Here is a 20,574-nt window from a genome sequence, read left to right as displayed (position 1 = left end):
TGCTACCCGCAGCTCGACTGATTTAGATTCGAGCAGAAAATGGCGTCGTCAAAAGCGCTAGTTGATGTAAATTGATAACTTACAATGATGTCGAACTGTCAAATGCTAACTCAGTTTAATGTGAAATTAGCTCGTATTTGACGCTGACTACAATTTTGTTTGACTCGGTAGGATGCTAGCAGTTGCCGATGAGTATGCTGTTTGCGGCTAGGGTCAGTCAAACCATGCTGCCGTGCCCTATTTCTCCAACCAGCGGTTACATCACGGTGAAGCTGGGTAGCCTTTTGTAACAGGACTAAGAGCTACCTTAATTAGACAACGTCTCCGTTTGGCGTTGACATGACACTGTGTTCTTGTGACAAAACTTTTATTTTGTCAGTTTGCCCTAAACCTTTAGTGGACCGTGAAACTGATCAACGGGGCTCATCTAAGCTGTGACGTAAGCCTTAGCAACAAAGCTAAGGCGTTCTAATTAGCCAGTGGGTAACGTTAGCACGATAGCAAGCCAACCTTTGCTATGTTGTGGAGTTTACAGAGCTAAAGCAACATTTTCCTCTGTGTGACAAAATTTCGCAATACTTTACCCTCCACAATGAACCAGGGGGTAATAAATTTGTTGGTCTGGTGGGGGGAAAATAGAGTGCTTCGCTACAGTAAGATCTGTGTAACTCGAGTCGTTGTAACAAAGACCTGCTAATAATCAAAATGAGGGGTTGGCTAGCTGTGCTGGCCGGCTAACATTAACGCGAGATATACTTTGACAGTCAGTGTGGTCTTTTCTTGGATTGAGTGAATTAGTCAGTCAAAAAATGTTTTTTTTTCTTGTTTGTCACAGAACTTAACGTAAACGCTCTTTGATAATTTTTTTCTCCCTCTAGAACCGTTTTCCCCACCCCTCCCTATTATTCTTATTCTTTTGAGGATTCTTCGTTGTCAAGCCGCCAAAGTGGAGAGTGTGATTGCAGAAGGGGGTGCTTCTCGTTTCAGGTAAAGATTTCAAAGGAAATCAATATTGGAATTTTTTTTTAGGCTAGCACTTGTTAGCATTTGTGAGGCAGGAATTTCCGGTCCATTAAGGAACGCAGGATGTTAGGAGGCTCAAAATGGCTGTCAGTCACGCTCTTTGTTGAACCTTCAAAAAGGAGGGTGGGAGTAAACGGTGTCTCTTGGGCGGCTTTGCCGTTCAGATTGTAGTTTAGAGGGCTCACCAACATTAACATATGTTAAGTATTAGGTTGCTGCTGTTTCAAAAAAGCCTTTAAATATCCAGATTTACATAGAAAAGTTAAATCATGTACAGTTGCCATGTATTTGGCAACGAGAGGGTGGTTCAGACATCATCTGCTATTGTGTGACCCAGAAAAGTCTTCACAGTAGATCAGATTTGCATATACTTGAATTAAACAAGTACTTCATCAGTCAGAACTATCCAAGTCCTTGACAGATTGACTTGCTTTTCCATCAACTAATATGAATATTTATGAGGGTATTGGTAGATGGTTGGGAGTAGGGGTTGTAAGTAATCAAATCAATCAAGAATCGGACTACCCATCTGGCTCTGCATCCATATCTTGAACATTAATCAACCATTAAATCTTGCCTCTGTATCATTAATGAAAAACATAGACACTGTTTTTCTGTGCCACACACAGCTTCCCTGACTTTGTAGGACATTTTAACCAGTTGTAGCATTTAAGTTTCTGTGGTGAAATTACATGGTTACAGCAATAGATAATAGCCAAAAGCCAGTAAAACAGCTGAATGCAAATATAACCATATATAACTGCTGTATCCTGGCCGATACAGTATTGTTGAGTCGGCATGGAAGGAGTCGAGAGGCAGAGATCTCTTTAATGGCAGCTCCCATGTCCCCACCACATTACCCCAGGAGTGTTCTTTTATTTGCACACCAAAAATTGTTGCTGAACAACCCCCCCCCCCCCCCCGGTCACTTCTGGAAACATTAGTCTTAGTCACGGTCCTACAGCCAGTAAAATAGTCGTATACTTAGTCAGAGTCGAACCCCAAACCAACAACACAACCACAACATTAAGAGAACATTTGAACACACAAAAAGACAACATAAGTCACAACAGTTTCCCACCCCCATAATCTTTAGCCCCCCCCAGCGGCAGAACCGCAAACAGAGCAACCACCTCCTCCAGTCGGTACAGTATGTTTTAAGAGCAGGTTACATAATGAGAGGTCACAAATTTTGGTGTAACACTGAATACTCTTCAAATTGGTATGTCAAAATGTTAGTAATTAGAAATAATTGGTCAAGCTATAGGTCAATCGAAGTGGCCATGTGGATATTCACTTGGGAGGGACAAATCCTCTCAAACAGGCCATGGGTTAAGCAACTGCGGCTGAATTGATGAGAGTCCCCCATTTTAGGGAACATTTCTCCAACCACTGGAGCATTGTTCACATAAAATGGCACAATTATCTTTTCAAAGTAGAGGTCAACCAATATAGGTTTTTCAAAGGTTGATGTCATTTTGTTGTTTGGGGGTTGGCTGATGTGATGCTGATTTTTTTTTTTTAATTTTTTTTTTTAAATAAGTCTTGTTTCCCATCCCAGACCCCAAGTACCTCCCATCTTTCAGATTCTAATTGTAGTCCTTCATAGGTGGGTCTGCTTGTAATAAACAAGTCAGCACTTAATTGTGTCAGATTTGACACACCTGGGTCTAACGATTATTGCTTTATAATGATTTATAACAAGGCTATGATATAATTGGTTAAGTGTCTGCAAGCAGTCCTACCTATTTATGGTTACAAATGTACTTGAATTCTGGGCTGGGAAAGACTGCTTTAGATTTTATTAATCAATTTGCTGTTGTTGAATTGTCATGTTCAGTTACGCAAGCGCCTACGCGCATGCCCACATGACACAAATGAGCAGTAGTTACTCTTCGCTGCATTCTTAAACAAGTGTTAAACAATGTCAGATGAATGTGTTTAACGATATGTCTGTAAATGGATGTGTGTGGCACACTATGTATTTTGGCCATTTCAGAAACTAAAGAGGTAACAAACCCTCATCGAAAGGGTTGTATGTCAAAATGAATAAGGATTTCTGCAATTTGATAATGATTGAGCTAGTTCACACATCACACCTACCAATACGAACACTTTTCTAAAATGGCATCTGCAGAAGACAATTTAATATGAGATGTAATGTTGTTTTTGAATATATAAGTATAAACATAAGATATCTCGTTGTCTACTATCAAGCCATTGAGTGGTTTCTTGCGCTAGCATGCCAACTAATAATGAAGTGGCTGACCCTGAGCCAGTCTACTGAATGAACTAACCGTAGCTTAGCAATTGTGTGTCTTTTTCAACTAGCACTTTTTCAGCATGAACCACTATTGTAAAACTCTGGAGATGCAAAACACAGTACCATATATATGTATGACGTATTTTAAATGTGACTTGCCTAACTTGATTGTTAGTCCATTCTTCTGTTGGCCATTTCACTGTCTCCTAGTGTGTTTTTTTTTTCAAGCTTTTTATATACTGACTCGCGCATCATTTTATATTTATTTGTGATATGTCGTTCATGATAAATGAATTAACTGTAACCTTCAAGGTGAGTTTCATTCCATTAGATAAAAGGCTCCCTTTCAACTTGTACTGGCCTTCTAAAAGTGGCAGTCTTGATTGAAGATTCTCATTTAAATGTCCATTAAGTTACTATCTTTAACTGAATGAAGTGACACAATGATGATTCAGCCTTTTGGCCGCTGGTGTTGCCACTTGCATTTTGTAGTAATACGGATAAATAAGTGTATTGGTGGTGACATTCACACCAAAACTTCCAAGCGTAGTGACATGTTTTCAGTCATCCAGCAGTGGTTGGTCCAATGGAGACAATACCAGAACACTCTTGTGTTCTGGTATTGTGGCACACAAGCTAGTAAGTGGTTTCCAAATGATTCATGGGAAATGTATTACAAAAAAAAAAAAAACTTAACTGGGATCTTCAAGATTGCCACTATGACAGCATCATTGGTCAATGGAGATATTCATAGAAATGCTGATTTCAGCCGGTATGTCTGCTAGGGTCTATCATCAGTGGCCCTCTAGTTTGAACAGTTGGTCATAGGTTGATCGAGAGTAGGCCGAGTACAGAACATCTTGACTTTTGCAATTATTTTTGCATGCTTGGCTAATTGCATGGTGACGTGGCATCAAATAGGCAGCCCTTATTATGTGTCCCTGGGGTTTTTGATTCTTTCACAGCATGACAGCACAACTTAGCCCGCTGTCTTTGAGGCAATGACACTCCTTTTTGTGGGGATTTAACGTGGCAGGATCTACATGTTGTGCTGTATTTCGTGTACTGATTGTTCCCTTATTATTTTTCTTCTTTACCCTGAATAGTGCTTCTTCGGGGGGAGGAGGTGGTAGGGGTGCACCTCAGCACTATCCCAAGACTGTCGGCAACAGGTATGTAGACGAGCCTTTCTGCAAAGTACACTTGCTATATATTAAGTTTTGTCCAATACTCGTGTGAGTGTTTAGCGTGGAATATTTAAGTTAACTTGCCTGGATAGTCAGCTGAGTAGACCTCAACTGAGCCTTCAATTTTTCCTGGTCCACTAAAGATTAGAACTACCCAAAGATTACAAGGTTTTGGGAATAGGCCTCCTCAGTGTACCAATGGAAGACCAAGTGTCCAAAGGTAAAATCTTGCTGGTGCCATTGTATTGGGCAATCGTTTTTGTAAGTCCCTCTCAGTAGCTTGTTGCTTGTCTTGTCCCTTGTTTCTCTAAATTGTCTTTGAGGACCAGCTGACCATAGCTTGAGATGCTTGTTGTAATAGGATTGCCCTGTCACATAAAAAATGACACCAAAGTGGAAGAAAGCCAAATGCAGCTGTCCTCCAACAACAGCATAGCTTTATGGAGTTGGGTCTCATTAGGGATGTAACCAAATACATTTCCAATATTTGGAAAGAGAGATAATGCTTTTTCAGCGGATATGAATGTCAGCAGAATAATAGAATTGACACTTTTTTTAATCACACGTACTTACAGTTTTGTTCGGATTAATTATTGGCAAAAGATAATTGTAAAGGAAAACCTGTGATACAGCAATATTTTTTTCTCATGACTTTTTGACAACTTAGAGCCACTTCAGTCTGATCTATAAAAGACACCACAAACTCCGCTCGTCTGTCACTTGTCAGCATTTTTATCGCTATCCTGCTCAATATAACACACCAAAATTCCAAAATAATCCAAGATGGTTCGACCCAAACTGGACCAAAATTTATGCAAAGTGTACATCTGGTGAAGAATCTTCTGCAATCTACATCATCTTTGGCCTAAAACGATTGAACTTATAAATTTGAATGTCGATTTTCACAAATGCAAAATGGCTTTGCTAGCTCAATATAATTACAGATAGTGCTTTTTCCACTGCCGATACCCATTTCGAGTAGGAATCTTTTAAGTATTGGCCAATACCGAGTTCCAGTCCATTACTTTTGCTGAACAGTGTGGACTCCAATCATTAGTATGGAGTCAGTGGGCAAAATAATTGAGATGAGGGGGAAAAACTGATCTTACCACTCAAAAAATACAGGCTTCCATGTGGCAAAATTAAGTAATTCAAAGCCATTTTGCTTTCAATTATGACATGGTTTTTATATCAGATTTTAGTCTTCGGTAAAATCACTGATACTCCTATTTTAGCCTGGTATCGGTCCAACTTTAGTGTTGGTGCATCCCTAATTGTTTTTAAAAAGTTTGCTGAAAGTAATATGACTCTTTGCATTGATTTGTTGGCTACGATACAACTTTCATTTCCTGGTTAAAACCAAGCCAGTGACTTATGGCATTCGGGGAATGGAGTTCAAATGCTAAATTTATCATTCGACTAAATGAAGCTGGTTCATACATAAACATACATTCATACATTTGTTATAGTTAGTTAGAAATACTCCCGAAATCTCACAATCAACTGGAGACTTTCATAGAACATCTAACAAGTTTTTCAAACATATCCGGTTCAGACCACACCCACTTACAGTACAAATCTAAATATGGACCCGAATAAAGATATTTTGTAGACCAAATGGATACAGATGCCACCATTCGAATTTTGACCGACTTTCAGTTTCTGTCAATATGTCGGTGCAAAGCGATGGTCATGCAGCATTACATGGAGACACTCTGGACGAAAGTGTCATTACCCTTATTGAACCAAAAGCCCATTTGAAATTTCAAACGACTAGCCCAACAATGTTGGGTTTTTTTTTTTGTTTTTTTTTTTACAATTTTGCATTGTCGGCAATGTCAAATAGTAGTTTCAGCCATACTCTGAAATGACCTGGTTGATCAGGGCTTCTTGCAGTGGCATTGTGTGGTGCCGCACCTAATCTCCTCTCTGTGATTTTTGCAGCGAGTTCCTGGGGAAAACCCCAGGGCAAAGCGTTCAGAGATGGGTTCCTTCACGAAGCACTAGACGAGATGTCAACTCCAGCAACGAAAAAGAGCGACACGATGCAATCTTCAGGAAAGTGAGGGGGTAAGCCTTGTGGAGAAAAGTTCAGAAACATCAAATCTAGTTTAGGAGTGAAATATAAACTTACCATTCATTGGGTCCATATTGTAGACAGTACAGGCTATTTTGCCAACCGAAAACTGAATTTACGTCATATTTTAAAGTAGCATTAATATTTAATCAGTTTGTTCAAGTATTGTGGAATAATGGCTGGGAAAAAAACCCAAAATGTGGGGTTTAAGTACTTGAATTCTTACTGTGACATTTTTTACACTTGGAGTACCTTGCTCCACAACCAGAATTTTTTTTTTTTAAATGTTGAATAAAACATTGTGCTTTGCCAAAAAAAAACCAAACCAAACCAAAAAACACATGCATTCCAATTCCTTTTCTGTCAGATGGTGTTTACAAGTCCAAAAATAAATGAAGAAAAGAATATTCACAGTTTTGCCAAGGAAGCGAGTTAAATAAACAAAACTTTCACGAATATGCTGACATCCTCTCTACCTGCCCCTCCCTTCTCCCTCTCATCCTATCCTGCCTGTCTTGATGCAGCATACTCAACAAGCTCACGCCTGAGAAGTTTGACAAGCTATGCCTTGAGCTCCTGAACGTGGGCGTAGATTCAAAACTCGTCCTTAAAGGAATCATCTTGCTGGTGAGGGTTGTTTTGGCTCATTCTCTAGTTGATATTGGGTTTTCTGTTCATTGGAAATGTGTTCTTCACTTCCTGGCAGGCCACTCTGAATGACTCATACATGCTTTAATCCCTTCTGTGGTCTCACTAATCCCTCTCTTCTCCTCCCCCTGGCTAGATTGTAGACAAAGCCCTAGAAGAGCCGAAATATAGCTCGCTCTATGCTCAGCTATGTCTGCGCTTGGCAGAGGACGCACCAAACTTTGATGGCCCTTCACCGGAGATCCAAACAGCCCAAAAGCAGAGCACAGTAAGTCTGGCTGTAATCCGAGTGCTGGATGACTGACCTTTCTGTCAGGTCTCAAGTGATGTTTGTCTCATAATACTGTTCTGTAGTGGAGTGCTATCTCTTCTCTGCTCTGAGTTGGCCATAATGGAGTTAGCCATTCAAGCCCTCTATTGATTATAGCTGGTGGTTAGATAATGAGCCATTTTTATTTTACTGCACATTGTACCATTGGTAGCACATAAGTGCCATGGCCGAATATAGTATTTTTGGGTGGTTTGTGCTCTTGTCAAAAAAATGTCTTAGGAAACTGACTCATGTTAATTACATCTCTTGTTTTGCAGACTTTCAGAAGACTGCTGATTTCCAAGCTTCAAGATGAATTTGAAAACCGCACCAGAAATGTTGAAAGTGAATACTACCCTTCAGCTGTTGCTAACTCGTAAAATTCTTATTCTGCTGTTGTCTGTACTGATGACCACTCCCCCTCTGTCTCTCTCTAGTCTATGACAAACATGACAACCCTCTTACTTCTGAAGAGGAGGAGCAGCGTGCTATTGCCAAGATCAAGATGCTTGGCAACATTAAATTCATCGGGGAACTTGGCAAACTTGACCTCATCCATGAATCTATCCTTCATAAGTGCATCAAAACAGTATGTATGGCTTGTGTTCAGTTTTGTAATGGTGATCGTGTATGAGGAATTTTTTTTTTTTATTCTATAATACCAAAGTGCTTTAATGCAGATATTGCACAAGAATTTGTAATTGGATTCAGTTTTGTTTTTTTTTGTTTGTTTTTTTTTTGCTAATGCTCCCAGTTTACCGTGTCATTTTGAAAGAGAAGCATTTGAACCCAACTGTCTTATCTAGGAATGCAGTTTGTTACTTCCATCATACTTGGCAATCTCCGGAAGACCTTCAGTGAGCAATGACAGTAGTTGCCAGATTTTTTTTAAATTTTATTTTATTTTTTTGTAACAGCTGGGTCTTATTTTTGTAGTGTTGGCCATTATTCATATCGCTTATTTTATCATTTGACTCGCCCAATTTATGGTGTGCCTCTGTCCAAAATCTCTACCACTAGACACGGCTTTACCAATGGTGTATTGGGTGGGCCACAAAACATGTGTGCCAGACATGTCTCAGTAACTAGCCCTGATCAAAGTAGTACCTCAAATTACCTGGTCAGAGAAATTGAGAAGTCATAGATGATAGAAAATCATGGTCAAAAGCTGAAGCTTTTTTTTTTTTTTTTTTTGTTAAAAGGAATAGTTCAGAGTTTGGAATTCTATTCCTGTTTTATACTCACAGCTAATGTAGTACATAATAATAATTAAAAATTGAGTTTGTATAGTGCTTCACATCTGTGGAGACAGATCTGAAAGTGCTTCACAGGTAAAATACTATAGTAGAAATAATATATAAGATAAAAGAGGGCGAATAAAATGAGGCTGGGGCACTATAAAAAAAATAAATAAAAAGAATAGACTAAAATGGTAAAAGGCGATTAAAACAAGGGTGGGCTGCTACATAAGGCTTAAAATCTTGCAGATGTGTTTGATATGGGCTTGGAAGGAGAGTGTAGATTCAAACTTAACACCAAGATTGGTGACAACAGAGGAGAAGGGAAAAGATTGGTGATAACAGAAGAGAAGGGAATTAGTTGGCCATTGAGGCAGGGACAAATGCCAGCATTGGCGAGTTGTTTTGCAGTGCCAATCGGGATTGCCTCTGTCTTGCTGCTATTGAGCTGGAGGACGTTGTTGTTCATCCTGGAGCGTATGTCCTCCAGGCAGATGTTGAGGGTAGAGCTTGTGTTGGTGGGATTGGGTTGTGTTTTAATGTAGATCTGGGTGTCGTCAGCATAGCAGTGGAAGTTGTTGTGTCGTCTGATGATCCGTCCAAATGGGAGTAAGTAGATTAAAAACAGGATGGGAGGCGTCCAGGCAGCGGTATATTCCATTGCCTACCAAAACGGGGCTCGCCAGATCAAATCTCTGTGTTACCTCTGGCTTGGTCTGGTGTCCCTAAGGACACAATTGGCCGTGTCTGTGGGTGGGAAGCTGGATGTGGGTATGTGTCCTGGTCGCTGTTCTAGCGCCTCCTCTGGTCGGTCGGGGCGCCTGTTCGGTGGGGAACTGGGGGAATAGCGTGATCCTCCCATGTGCTATGTCCCCCTGGCAAAACTCCTCACTGTCAGCTGAAAAGAAGCATCCGGTGACTCCACATGTATCAGAGGAAGCATGTCTGCAGCCCTCCCTGGATTGGCAGAGTGGGTGGAACAGCAACCTGGACAGCTCGGAAGAATGGGGTAATTGGCAGGATACAATTGGGGAGAAAAGGGGAGAAACTTCCAATCCAAAAAAACAAAGGGTGGGCCCAAGCACCGACCCCTGTAGGAGACCACATATCACTGCAGTGTCATCGCACCTGGAACCCCCCCCCCCCCATTGACACATGCTATCTCCAGCTGGTGAGGTAGGAGGTGAACCACTTAGGGCTGCTGCCATCAACAGGTCGTTGACGATCTTTATCAGGGCCGTTTCCCTGCTGTGTGCAGGCTGGAAACTGGATTCGAGGGCTTCATAAAGTTGATTTTCGCGAAGTAACGGGCTGAGGCCATGACCAACTTGAGTTGGTCCCCAGGCACTGTACATCGGCTGCGTACTGCTCCTCACTACACTGTTTAGGATGGGTTAAATGCAGAGGATGAATTTCCCTACGGGGACAAATGAAGCAATATTTCTTTGTCTTCTTCACCTTGGCGAGGGAGGTTGGAGATTGGTGTGTAGTTGGACAGGTTGGAGCCATTGAAGACAGGAGGACAGTTGGGTGAGTGTTAAGAAAATAGAAAAACTGTTGCACAGTTCTGGAGAGGCAGCCGAAGGGCCTGAGTTGGTTGCATTGAAAGGCTGTTGATGGTGGAGAGTACGGTTCTGGGATTGTCTTTGCCATTGTCAATTATTGTAGCGTAGGAAAATGAGCAAGCACGTTTTAGGACTTGGTGTTCTCTGAAGGCCAGTAGATGGATAGTGAGAGCATCTTTCCCCCATAACTTTTCCAACTGGGGGCTGCAGGTCTTCATGTGACACAGATGATCAGTGAACCAGGGCGAGGAGCACTGGAAGGCAGCTTTATTTATTTGTTAAGGGGTGAGGGTGTTGAAGGGAGGTGGTCAGGGTAGTATTGTAATTAGTGGTTGATCATTTCATCGGCAGAAAGTGAGCTGAAATCAGCTGAGAGGGTGGACATTATGGATTCAAGATAAAGGGCAATATATTTAAAGATTTAATTTTCAGTCATCCATCCTTTTCTTCATACTGGGCCTTGTTATGTTCAGTTCAATGCATGGGGGACAAAGTTGCGCTGAATGGTGACTGTGGATTTGTACCCCATGATTTGCATTGAACTATAGACGGCAAGCTTAAGCTGCATGTCCAGTATGAAGAAAAGAATGGATTGCTTTGAAAATTGAACATACCTTTTGTATTGTGAGTATGAAATGGGGGATACATGATAAGTTCTGAACTATTCCTTTAAGGCTCATATTCTCTAGCACAGTATCATGCCATGGTTAAAGCTATGTCTAGCAGTGCCCCCACGTTCAGTCCACACAATGTAAACGATATCATTAATATGAACAATAGCAAAAACAATGGGGGAAAAACTTGGGTTGTTGAAAAAAAAATAATCCTTAAACGATGTACCATTGAAGGCCAAAACTGCAAGTTTAATGAGTTAATGAAATTTTTGGTTAGAAAAAAAAACATTCTTGCCTTCCGTGGCATAGGGTTAAGAACTATTGCACAAATGTATAATTTGTCCTACCATGCTCTCTCCTTTCTTTCCTTAAGCTTCTGGAAAAGAAGAAGAGGGTCCAGCTCAAGGATATGGGGGAAGATCTGGAGTGCCTCTGTCAGATAATGAGAACAGTGGGGCCGAGACTCGACCATGAGAAAGCCAAGGTAGAGTTGTTGTCTGTTCCTGTTCCGCCCCTTAAGAAAATCGAGGCTTTTGTTTTTTTTGGCATTATTTAAAATTTATGCTAAGCAATATTTTTTGTCCCAACACTTGGTGTAAACAAAAACATTTCATTCTTGCCTAAATCTGACACTGACAGAATCTCAAATGATCATTTGAAGGTCCTATAGTTAGCCTGATGTTGAACTAAGCTAAATTTTGAGAAACAGGAGTCACGGGAAATCTCTGCCTTTGAAGTTAATGTAATTAAATAAACACCAGTGAACCATCTAATTAATCAGATTGTTGTTTAAGTTGCATTAGATGGAAATTGGTGTATTTGGAAAGACATCACTTGGGGCCATCTTACCATTTGGAACGATCGGGATTTCACTCCTACCTAAAACGACCATGGACGGTCATATTGACCGCCGGTTTTGAAACTCTATATTCTGTCAAGGTACATACCCAATTGAGATATTAATGCATTGTATATGGTTAGTATGTCTGTTAGGAAACGACTGACACCAACATTAACCTTTTAACAACTATAATACTATTATTTAACGATTTAAACTTCAGAGAGACATGGTCGAACTTGAATGGCAAAGTTGAACAAGTGAAAGTATTACCTGGAAAACACATATTACTAATCTAACAAACATAACAAGGCCTATAAAGCATGAAATGTAAAAAAGAACTGAAAATAAATATTGAAATGGTCCCAAACAACAACCGGAAATTAAAACGGCTAGAATGACCATGACTGCCCATGGTTTTCAAACTCTATATTCTGTCAAGATAAATACCCAGTTGAGATATTAATGCATTACATATGTTCGTTTGTCTGTTAAGAAACGACTGACACCAAAATTAACATTTTAACAACTTTAATACTATTTTTCAAACAATTTAAAATCGCCGCTGTCCCAACGCCTGTAAATACTGCCACGCCACTGTGTCTGAAACGGCGTTTGTAACCAGACATGTTGGCAATAATCAGAAATCAAGTTTAGACTATTACTCCGCACTGGAGAATGCTAGTTTGTTTCTAGGAGAGAGAACTGAACTTTGCAAAGGAAATGATGCGACCAACACATGTCATAAATGGTAACATGACGCACACGATCAGGCGTAAATTACAGACATTTTGACCACTCGTTTTAGGTCTTATAACTTTTTTTTGTGCAGCTGATCTAAAACTCATTTTAATGTAAATATTTGCAAATTTAGGAGCATTCATGGAGCAGCAGGTCTGTATTTTTTTTTTTTTTTCATAAAGTTATTAAACTTTGAAAATCCAAAACGGTCATAATGACCGTCTTGGTCATTCTAGTGTTAAGGACTCTCAGCTAGACTTGGGTCAGTTTCCTGTTTTGCCAGTCCGGTCCAGTGTGCAAGATTAAACTGGTTTAATTTTATGCAAACCGACTGAACCAGCATTTGTCATGAGATGTTCTAACAAATTAAAAAGTAGCCTACGTCAGCAAGCTGTGCCTACGGTGTAACGGTGCTAAATCCAACTTGTATTGCTAGACAAGTGCATTTTCTGAGGAAACTGCATGGGCAACCTGGAAATCATACGCCAAGCATTACTGAAAAGGCTGAAATGCATTGCATTGCTTTACTCAAAATCCTGCAAGCTAAAGTGTAATAGTGGCAGACTTGGAACCTGAAGTTGGTACCTAAAGAAGCTGAAAATGCTAAAATCATAACTGCGTTCACTGAAAAAATGAAATGCATTGCATTACTGGAAAAAAATTGGAAGCTGAAACAGAATTGCCTACTGGCAGAATTGGGAGCTGAAATGTATTAAAAGAAAAACACTTTGGAACCTAGAGTTGAGAACTTAGAGGTACTAAACACTTAAAACATGTTATTTCAGTTGTAAACTGAATGATATGACTGTACAGTGATGTAACACATCAATGCTGGTGTTAATATTGACATTTCTTAGCGAATTTATAAAAATCAGCATTTCATGGATTGAAAATGGCTCAACACGCCATCTGTTGTTTTAAATCAGCCCTAAACCTTGCAAGGCCAATGCTTCCATAGAGTCGACCCATTTGGACTTGAAATTTAAAAGAGAGAGAGAGAGAAGAAAAAAAAAAAGAATGTTAAGACCCTCAAGTCAAAGTTGGGTGACCCACCTCCCTCAGCAACCACCCTTGAGTGTGAGTCTGTGAAACCGTGCTCATTTTCAAATATATGCTGATTGAGACTTATCATTCACAGGAGTTTATGCTGTAACCTTGCACCTTTATTACACTTTGTACCAACCTTTTGAATTTCTCTCAATTTATAGTTATATTATTTCATCATTTTCAAATTTGGCGGAGTGGTTCAAATTTGTGCTTTTGATGGCTGTAGAAGCACCACCGGAGAACTGGGTTGGTTGGGCTGTGCTCGAGCCATGGCTGTGGGAGCAGTTGCCCTGTTGTCCGCTTCTCTCTGCCGCCAGAAAGCCGCAGCCCATCTCGCGGGGCCCTCTTCTGTCTGCGGCACATCCATGTTGCAGCGGTCGGGGCGCTGTCCGACACTAGGCTGGTGGAGGGGACTGGATATGGCGGTGTGCGACAGTGAGCTGGCGACTTGTGCCGGGCCCTTCTTGCAGATCTCCTCAGCTGCTCTTGCCTCACACATTCCCCTCCCCTCCAGCCCCTTGCCCACTTTTTAGCATTTTTCAAAATTATGCAGTGGGTGGAGTTAGGCTTAGAGCTGGGGGAGAAGGTATACTTAAAATGTTTTTGCCTGAGCTTGGAGCTAAATGGCATTGCCTGAAGAAGCTGAAAGGTTAAATGACCTGAACAAGAATGTTCCGATGAAAAATAGGATAAATACATGAAAGAAGAAACAAAAACACAAGTTAAATTTCAAGAAGTTGATTTGAAAATTTGTATGTGACCTGTAATTCACTGCAAGCTGTTGGTAAGGTGTTTTACATTGGGTAAGTGCAACATGAATTATAAGAAAGGAAATCAAAAACATGGTTTTTCCATTGTTTATTCCAATTTTCAGAAAAGCTGATCTTGGCTGCAGATAACGGTGAAAATAGCTGACACTAGTTAAGTGCCAGGTAAGGATTTTGGTAAAGAGTAAACACAGGAGTTAGAAAATAGTTTCACTGTAACCAAATTTCTTAACAATAGAACAACCAAGAAAGTCATTTTGACTGTTTTGGATTTTCGGTTTAGGTTTTTTTTCCACGGTAGGGCCGAATGGTTACCGGGGCTTCTTTGTTCCGTTCCGCGTTGCTACGGACTCCTGGGAACGGTTACCGCTTCTGTTTCCAATTGTCGGGCTGCTAAGGAAGTAGCTAGCGAGGACAGCAGGTGACGCAGTGGATCAGCGACGGCATAATAAATTTGCGCCAGTTGTCACCATAGAAACATAACAGTCACTCCCCATTTTGTTTTTTGTTCTGTTTCGTTGGCTGACTATGGACGACGATTCTGTGTATTTTGCTTTGTTTTTGGTTTTTCTTTTTGTGTGTGCGTGTAAGCACACAACGTGTCTTTTCTTTTTATAAATTAATTTCTGATTTTTCCCTTTTTTTTCTAATTTAGTGGCCAATCGCTCTTTATCCTAGTTCAAACACCCACCCTCGTACTGTATGCGTTCGCCAACTGCATCTCTCCGGCTGGCAGTCTCGAAGGAGATGCTTCGCCACTTCCGTGACGAGGTGAACCCAGGCTGAACCGCTGCTTTTTCTGACACAGACGCATTCATGTGACGAACACAAGCCGACTCCGCCCCCCTCCCGAAGACAGCGTTGCAAATTATTGCTGCTTCATCAAATCCGACCATAGTTGGGTCTGATGAGACCGAGGCGCGAACCCCGGTCCCCAGTGGGCAACTGCATCGACACAAAGCCGATGCTTAGACCCCTCTACACCACCGCAGACCCCAGCACACAGCGTGTCTGACGATGACACAGCTTCAGTCATTTTTATTTAGCTTCTCTATGGAAGAGGACATGAATGGACCGGATGTTGAGTCACAAAATTGACGTAAATGTGAAACCAATCAGTGAATACAATACCTATGTCTGAAGCATGCCCACCTGAACGGTTCTGCTGCACTGAACACGGTTGTCTAACCGTGCTGAAAAGTCGTGCTGGGCATGGTTTGTAAGTGTTCCGTGCCAAACCGTTTCCAGGTGGAAGCACTATTGGAACCATTCCTCTCCGTGTTCAGAACCGTTCGGCCCTACTGTGGAAAAGCCCCTTTTGATAACTTTGCCAAAAAAAGAGATAGAGACCTGCCACTCCCTTAATGCTCATAAAATTGCATATATTTGCATTAAAATTAGTTTAAGATCAATTGCACAACCAAAAAAAAAAAAGTTGTATAAGCTCTACCTAAAACGACCATGACTGGTCAAAATTTGCGCATGATTGTGCATGTCATGTCACTATGGCGTGTGTTGGTCGCATCTTTTCCTTCGCGAAGTTCATTGTTCTGTCCTAGAAACAAACTAGCATTCTCCAGTGCAGAGGAATAGTCTAAACTTGATTTTTGATTATTGCGAATGTCTGGTTACAGACGTCATTTCAGACACACCATGACTACCACCGCGGCATTGCAGTATTTACAGACGTTGGGAAAGCGGCGATTTTAAATTGTTTGAAAAATAGTATATTAAAGTTGTTAAAATGTTAATTTTGGTGTCAGTCGTTTCTTGACAGACATACTAACATGTAATGCATTAATATCTCAATTCGGTATTTATCTTGACAGAAAATAGATTTTAAAAACTGTAAGCAGTCATTTTGAATGCCCATGGTCATTCTAGTAGTTTTTAAAGAGAGACTGACATGCCCTTTCTGAACACATTTTAACATTGGGAGTTTGAATCGTAACCGAAAATAAATGTGGTTTTATGAATTCAAAGCTATTGGCTACTGTCTTCCTGGGTGGGTGGGGCTCGGTACCGCTCATCACTTGTTATTTACCAAAAATATCGGGATAGCGAGAGGGAGATCCTCTGCGAGGATTACAGTTTCGAGGAGGAGGATTCGGTGATACAAATAACTGTTGGATAGATAGATGATAGATATTTAGATAAATACTAGATAGATAGACAGATATTTAGCTAGATAGCAATACGTCGTAGCAAGATCGATAAAGTCTCAGCAAAATAGCACAAACTTGAGCCAAGTAGCTAGCAGGAGGGGGTGAAAGAACGGTTCTCCGTGGTTTTATAGCATCTCACTATGGACACACCCTATATGCAAATTGACTGGTGTCTACATATCCACCGGCACAATTTGTAACTGGACACCATCTACAGTCAATCACAGATCTTTCTCGAGTGGCAGCAGACGCGCTGTTTTGGCCACTGAATTTCTCCGTGGTCACATTCCAACTCGGAACATAGCCTATCAATAGGAATTTTCAGATTTTGATGTCAGTATTACTTTAAGTTTCGGTCGTTGTTTTGGACCTTTTCAATATTTATTTTCAGTTCTTTTTTTACATTTCACATTTTATAGGCCTTTGTTATGTTTGTTAGGTTAGCAATATGTGTTTTCCATTTTGTTTTTCAGGTAATATTTTCACTTCAATTTTGCTATTCAAGTTCGACCATGTCTCTGAAGTTTAAATTGTTTAAAAATGTTATCATACTTGGTGTCAGTCATTTCCGAACAGACAAACTAACATATGCAATGCATTAATATCTCAATTGGGTATTTATCTTTAAAATAAATTTATTTCTGATTTTTCCCATTTTGTCCCATTTAGTGGCCAATCGCTCCCTATTTTAATTCAAACACCCACCCTCGTACTGTATGCATTCGCCAACTGCATCTCTCCGGCCGGCAGTCTCGAAGGAGACGCCTCGCCACTTCCGTGACAAGGCGAATACAGGCTGAACCACTGCTTTTTCCGACACACCCAGAGACGCATTCATGTGACAAACAAAAGCCGACTCCGCCCCCCTCCCGAAGACAGCATTGCCCATTATTGCCGCTTCATCAAGTCCGGCCATAGTCAGATCTGACGAGACCGGGGCACGAACCCCGGCCCCATGTGGGCAACTGCATCGAGACAAAGCGTGTGTTTAGACCACTACACCACCGCGGACTTCAATTGGGTATTTATCTTGACAGAATATAGAGTTTAAAAACTGGCTGTCATTTTGACTACCCATGGTCGTTTTAGGTAGGAGTGAAATAGGGGGTGTCCGGGTAGTGTAGTAGTCTATTCCGTTGCCTACTAACACAGTGATCGCCGGCTCGAATCCCTGTTACCTCCGGCTTGGTCAGGCGTTCCTACAGAGACAATTGGCTGTGTCTTCAGGTGGGATGCCAGATGTGGGTATGTGTCCCGGTCACTGCACTAGCACCTCCTCTGGTCGGTTGGGGCGCCTGGTTGGGGAGGAGGGGGAACTGGGAGGAATAGTCTGATCCTCCCATGCGCTATGTCCCCCTGGTGAAACTCCTCACTGTCAGGTGAAAAGAAGCAGCTGGTGACTTCACATGTATCGGAGCAGGCATGTGGCTCTGCAGCTCTCCCCGGGTCGGCGGAGGGGGTGGAGCAATAACCGGGGCGGCTTAGAAGAATGGGGTAATTGGCCAGATACAATTAGGGAGAAAAAAGGGGGGGTACCAAAAAAGAAAAAATAGGAGTGAAATCCCGGTCGTGCTAATGAATAAATGTTGTAGCTTAAAGTATGCGGAAGTAGTTGAAGTTCAAAGTGGAGTATGTTTGAATAGTAATTGAACATTCCCTCATTGACCCCCATTATTTAAAAAAATTGCTGAAAAAAGCAAAGTTGACTGTAAGCACACATGTCCTTAAAGAACTGAAAATTTTGTTATTTGAATGGTTTCCGTAGCTGAACTTATGCAGAAGTAGTTGGTACAAAAAATGGAGAATTAAGATAATAAATAATGGGAAGAACATAAGTGTGCTAGTTTCCAGCTAGCCCACATGTGAGGTGGGGGGGACTTTATATTTGTTTGCGGGTGATGACAGAGATGAGACATGGTGTCAAAGAAAACTAAAACTGCACTAATATGGAAACATTTTTGGATATGAAGCCTGACGAAAGAGGTGAGCGAAAAAACACTAGGCAACGTGCCAACTGGACTGACTGGAGTCGCTACACTCTCATTCAGTATCATTATGTTCCATGACACCTGGTGGTAAAATTCAATATACTGGTCCGGTGTTTGACTTGATATCAAACCGGTTTGAACATTTTTACATTGGCCCAACCCTACTCCCAGCCTGTGAACCTATTGTGGAGGTTTCAGCTCAGCTCCTGGCATAGTTTGCCATCTGGCTGGTCTCAACTGATACACTTGGACCAAAGCCAGCCTCTGATGTAAACCCTATACTGTATATGTCAGTGAGCCCCTGACTTGGCTGTCTCTTCTATTTCCCAGTCTTTAATGGATCAGTACTTTGGCCGTATGCGATCCTTAATGAACAACAAGGAGTTGCCTGCAAGGATCCGCTTCCTACTGCAGGACACTGTGGAGCTGCGTGAAAACAACTGGGTCCCCCGCAAGGCTTTCATCGACAATGGACCAAAGACCATCAACCAGATACGTCAGGATGCAGTGAAAGTAAGTTGAAACAAAAGGGTGTTAATTAAAAGCTGCCGGCTGTCAACCCCTGATTGCAAATTAATAAACAGACTACAGGGGTTTTCCCTGTATTTTTTTTTAAGGCAAAGGCATACCATATATGCTCTGTGTGTGTAGTCAGCATGATGAGCAGCTTCAGTAAGACACAACCTTTGTTATTAAAGAGGTAAAATCAGAACTCATTAATCTAGTCAAAAATGGAAAAAAATACAGAATATTGCAATTGGAGTAGCATCTTTTTACTGAAATGACAATATCAATTCTTTTTCACTGGTGTTTTAGTGAACATTGACAGATAGCAAGGGATTGAACACATTAACAGAGCCCCCCTCCCACAAAACACGATTAATTGGTGTCTTGTATTCAATTTTATTCACTAAAATTATGACTAGCATGCTACCTAGCTTGAGTTAGCAAGATGAAGGAAGTACCACAAGTTAGTTCAGGCTGCTAGATTTTAAATTTGTGTTGGACAATGTGTTGGGGCTCAAACATTCTCTAGAGGCCGTGAGAAGTGCGCTGCTAAAAACTGCACATCTACACACACACACACCTCTATCAAATGCAAATTGTCAATTCAGCGATCCATGCTTTCACTCTCAGCAGTAGTGATTTGCTACATTGTTAAATTTAAGAGCTGTCCAGCAGAATGGTGTGGAAACAAAGCTTATAAAGTCCTTAAATATTAGTAAACATCAGACAAGAGGAGGACAGTTGGTCATTGCTTATGTCACTCCTCCCAACATGGTGGCCTGTCTCTTGTAACTCATGTTAACCATAACCTCATTGCTACAGTCTGAACCACAACACTTGTCAAAAATAGTCACTTATTATTAAAAACTGCTTTGGAAATCATGTGTCTTAGGGTAATAATTTAAGATGAACATGTAAATTGGATTCAACAATTTGTAATTCTAGTTCAGTTGATCTCTTAAGACTTAGAGCTGCTGTGAATTTGATCTGGATGTCTGGTGGTGTTGGTTCTTCAAATGACTCTTCTGTTCTTGGCATTTTTGTAGGATTTGGGTGTTTTCATTCCAGCGCCCATGTCTCAGGGGATGAGGATGGACTTCTTTTTGGAAGGCCCCTTCATGCCCAACCGATTGAAACTGGACAGGGAGGCTCTTGGGGGATTGGCTGATATGTTTGGACAGATGCCAGGTATATTGTGTTCTCTACAGCCACATTGCTGTACACAGGGCTACTGTAGTCTACAGGTAGTCTGAGCATGACTATGATACTGATTTATGGCATTATTTGGCTAATTGGTATTTTTATTCTCCTGTTATTTGTGTCACTATCGGTGATAGACCTGTTGTGCACCAACAATGCATTTAATGTTTTTTTGTAATTTGCTGTTCCAGGCAGTGGGATTGGGACAGGCCCGGGGGTCATTCAGGACAGGTATTCTCCCACCATGGGACGTCATCGTACCAACCCGCTCTTCAATGGCCACGGAGGCCACATCGCCCCACCACCGCAGTCGCAGTTTGACTTGGGGGCCAAGTCTTTTGTCAAGTCCAACCAGGTAATGTATATTTTGTGATTACACGAAATAACCCATTTAGA

At 41.2% G+C, this 20,574-nt stretch overlaps 1 protein-coding gene across 1 annotated transcript in view; it reads left to right on the top strand.

Moving 5' to 3' along the window:
- Positions 1-188: 188 nt before the first annotated feature.
- eif4g2b (eukaryotic translation initiation factor 4, gamma 2b) overlaps positions 189-20,574 on the top strand; it is a 28,585-nt gene continuing 8,199 nt past the window's right edge. The window contains exons 1-12 of the mRNA XM_056282385.1: positions 189-276; positions 879-987; positions 4,393-4,458; positions 6,418-6,543; positions 7,075-7,177; positions 7,335-7,466; positions 7,787-7,853; positions 7,946-8,097; positions 11,299-11,409; positions 18,802-18,984; positions 20,025-20,166; positions 20,370-20,533. Coding sequence (XP_056138360.1) covers positions 189-276; positions 879-987; positions 4,393-4,458; positions 6,418-6,543; positions 7,075-7,177; positions 7,335-7,466; positions 7,787-7,853; positions 7,946-8,097; positions 11,299-11,409; positions 18,802-18,984; positions 20,025-20,166; positions 20,370-20,533 — 1,443 coding nt within the window. The remainder of the gene's footprint in view (positions 277-878; positions 988-4,392; positions 4,459-6,417; positions 6,544-7,074; positions 7,178-7,334; positions 7,467-7,786; positions 7,854-7,945; positions 8,098-11,298; positions 11,410-18,801; positions 18,985-20,024; positions 20,167-20,369; positions 20,534-20,574) is intronic.

Source organism: Lampris incognitus, chromosome 6 (assembly GCF_029633865.1).
Source record: "Lampris incognitus isolate fLamInc1 chromosome 6, fLamInc1.hap2, whole genome shotgun sequence".
In the NCBI taxonomy this organism is placed as follows: Eukaryota; Metazoa; Chordata; class Actinopteri; order Lampriformes; family Lampridae; genus Lampris; species Lampris incognitus.
Note: the sequence above shows the minus strand (reverse complement) of the source record. Positions and strands in the feature narration are given on the sequence as shown.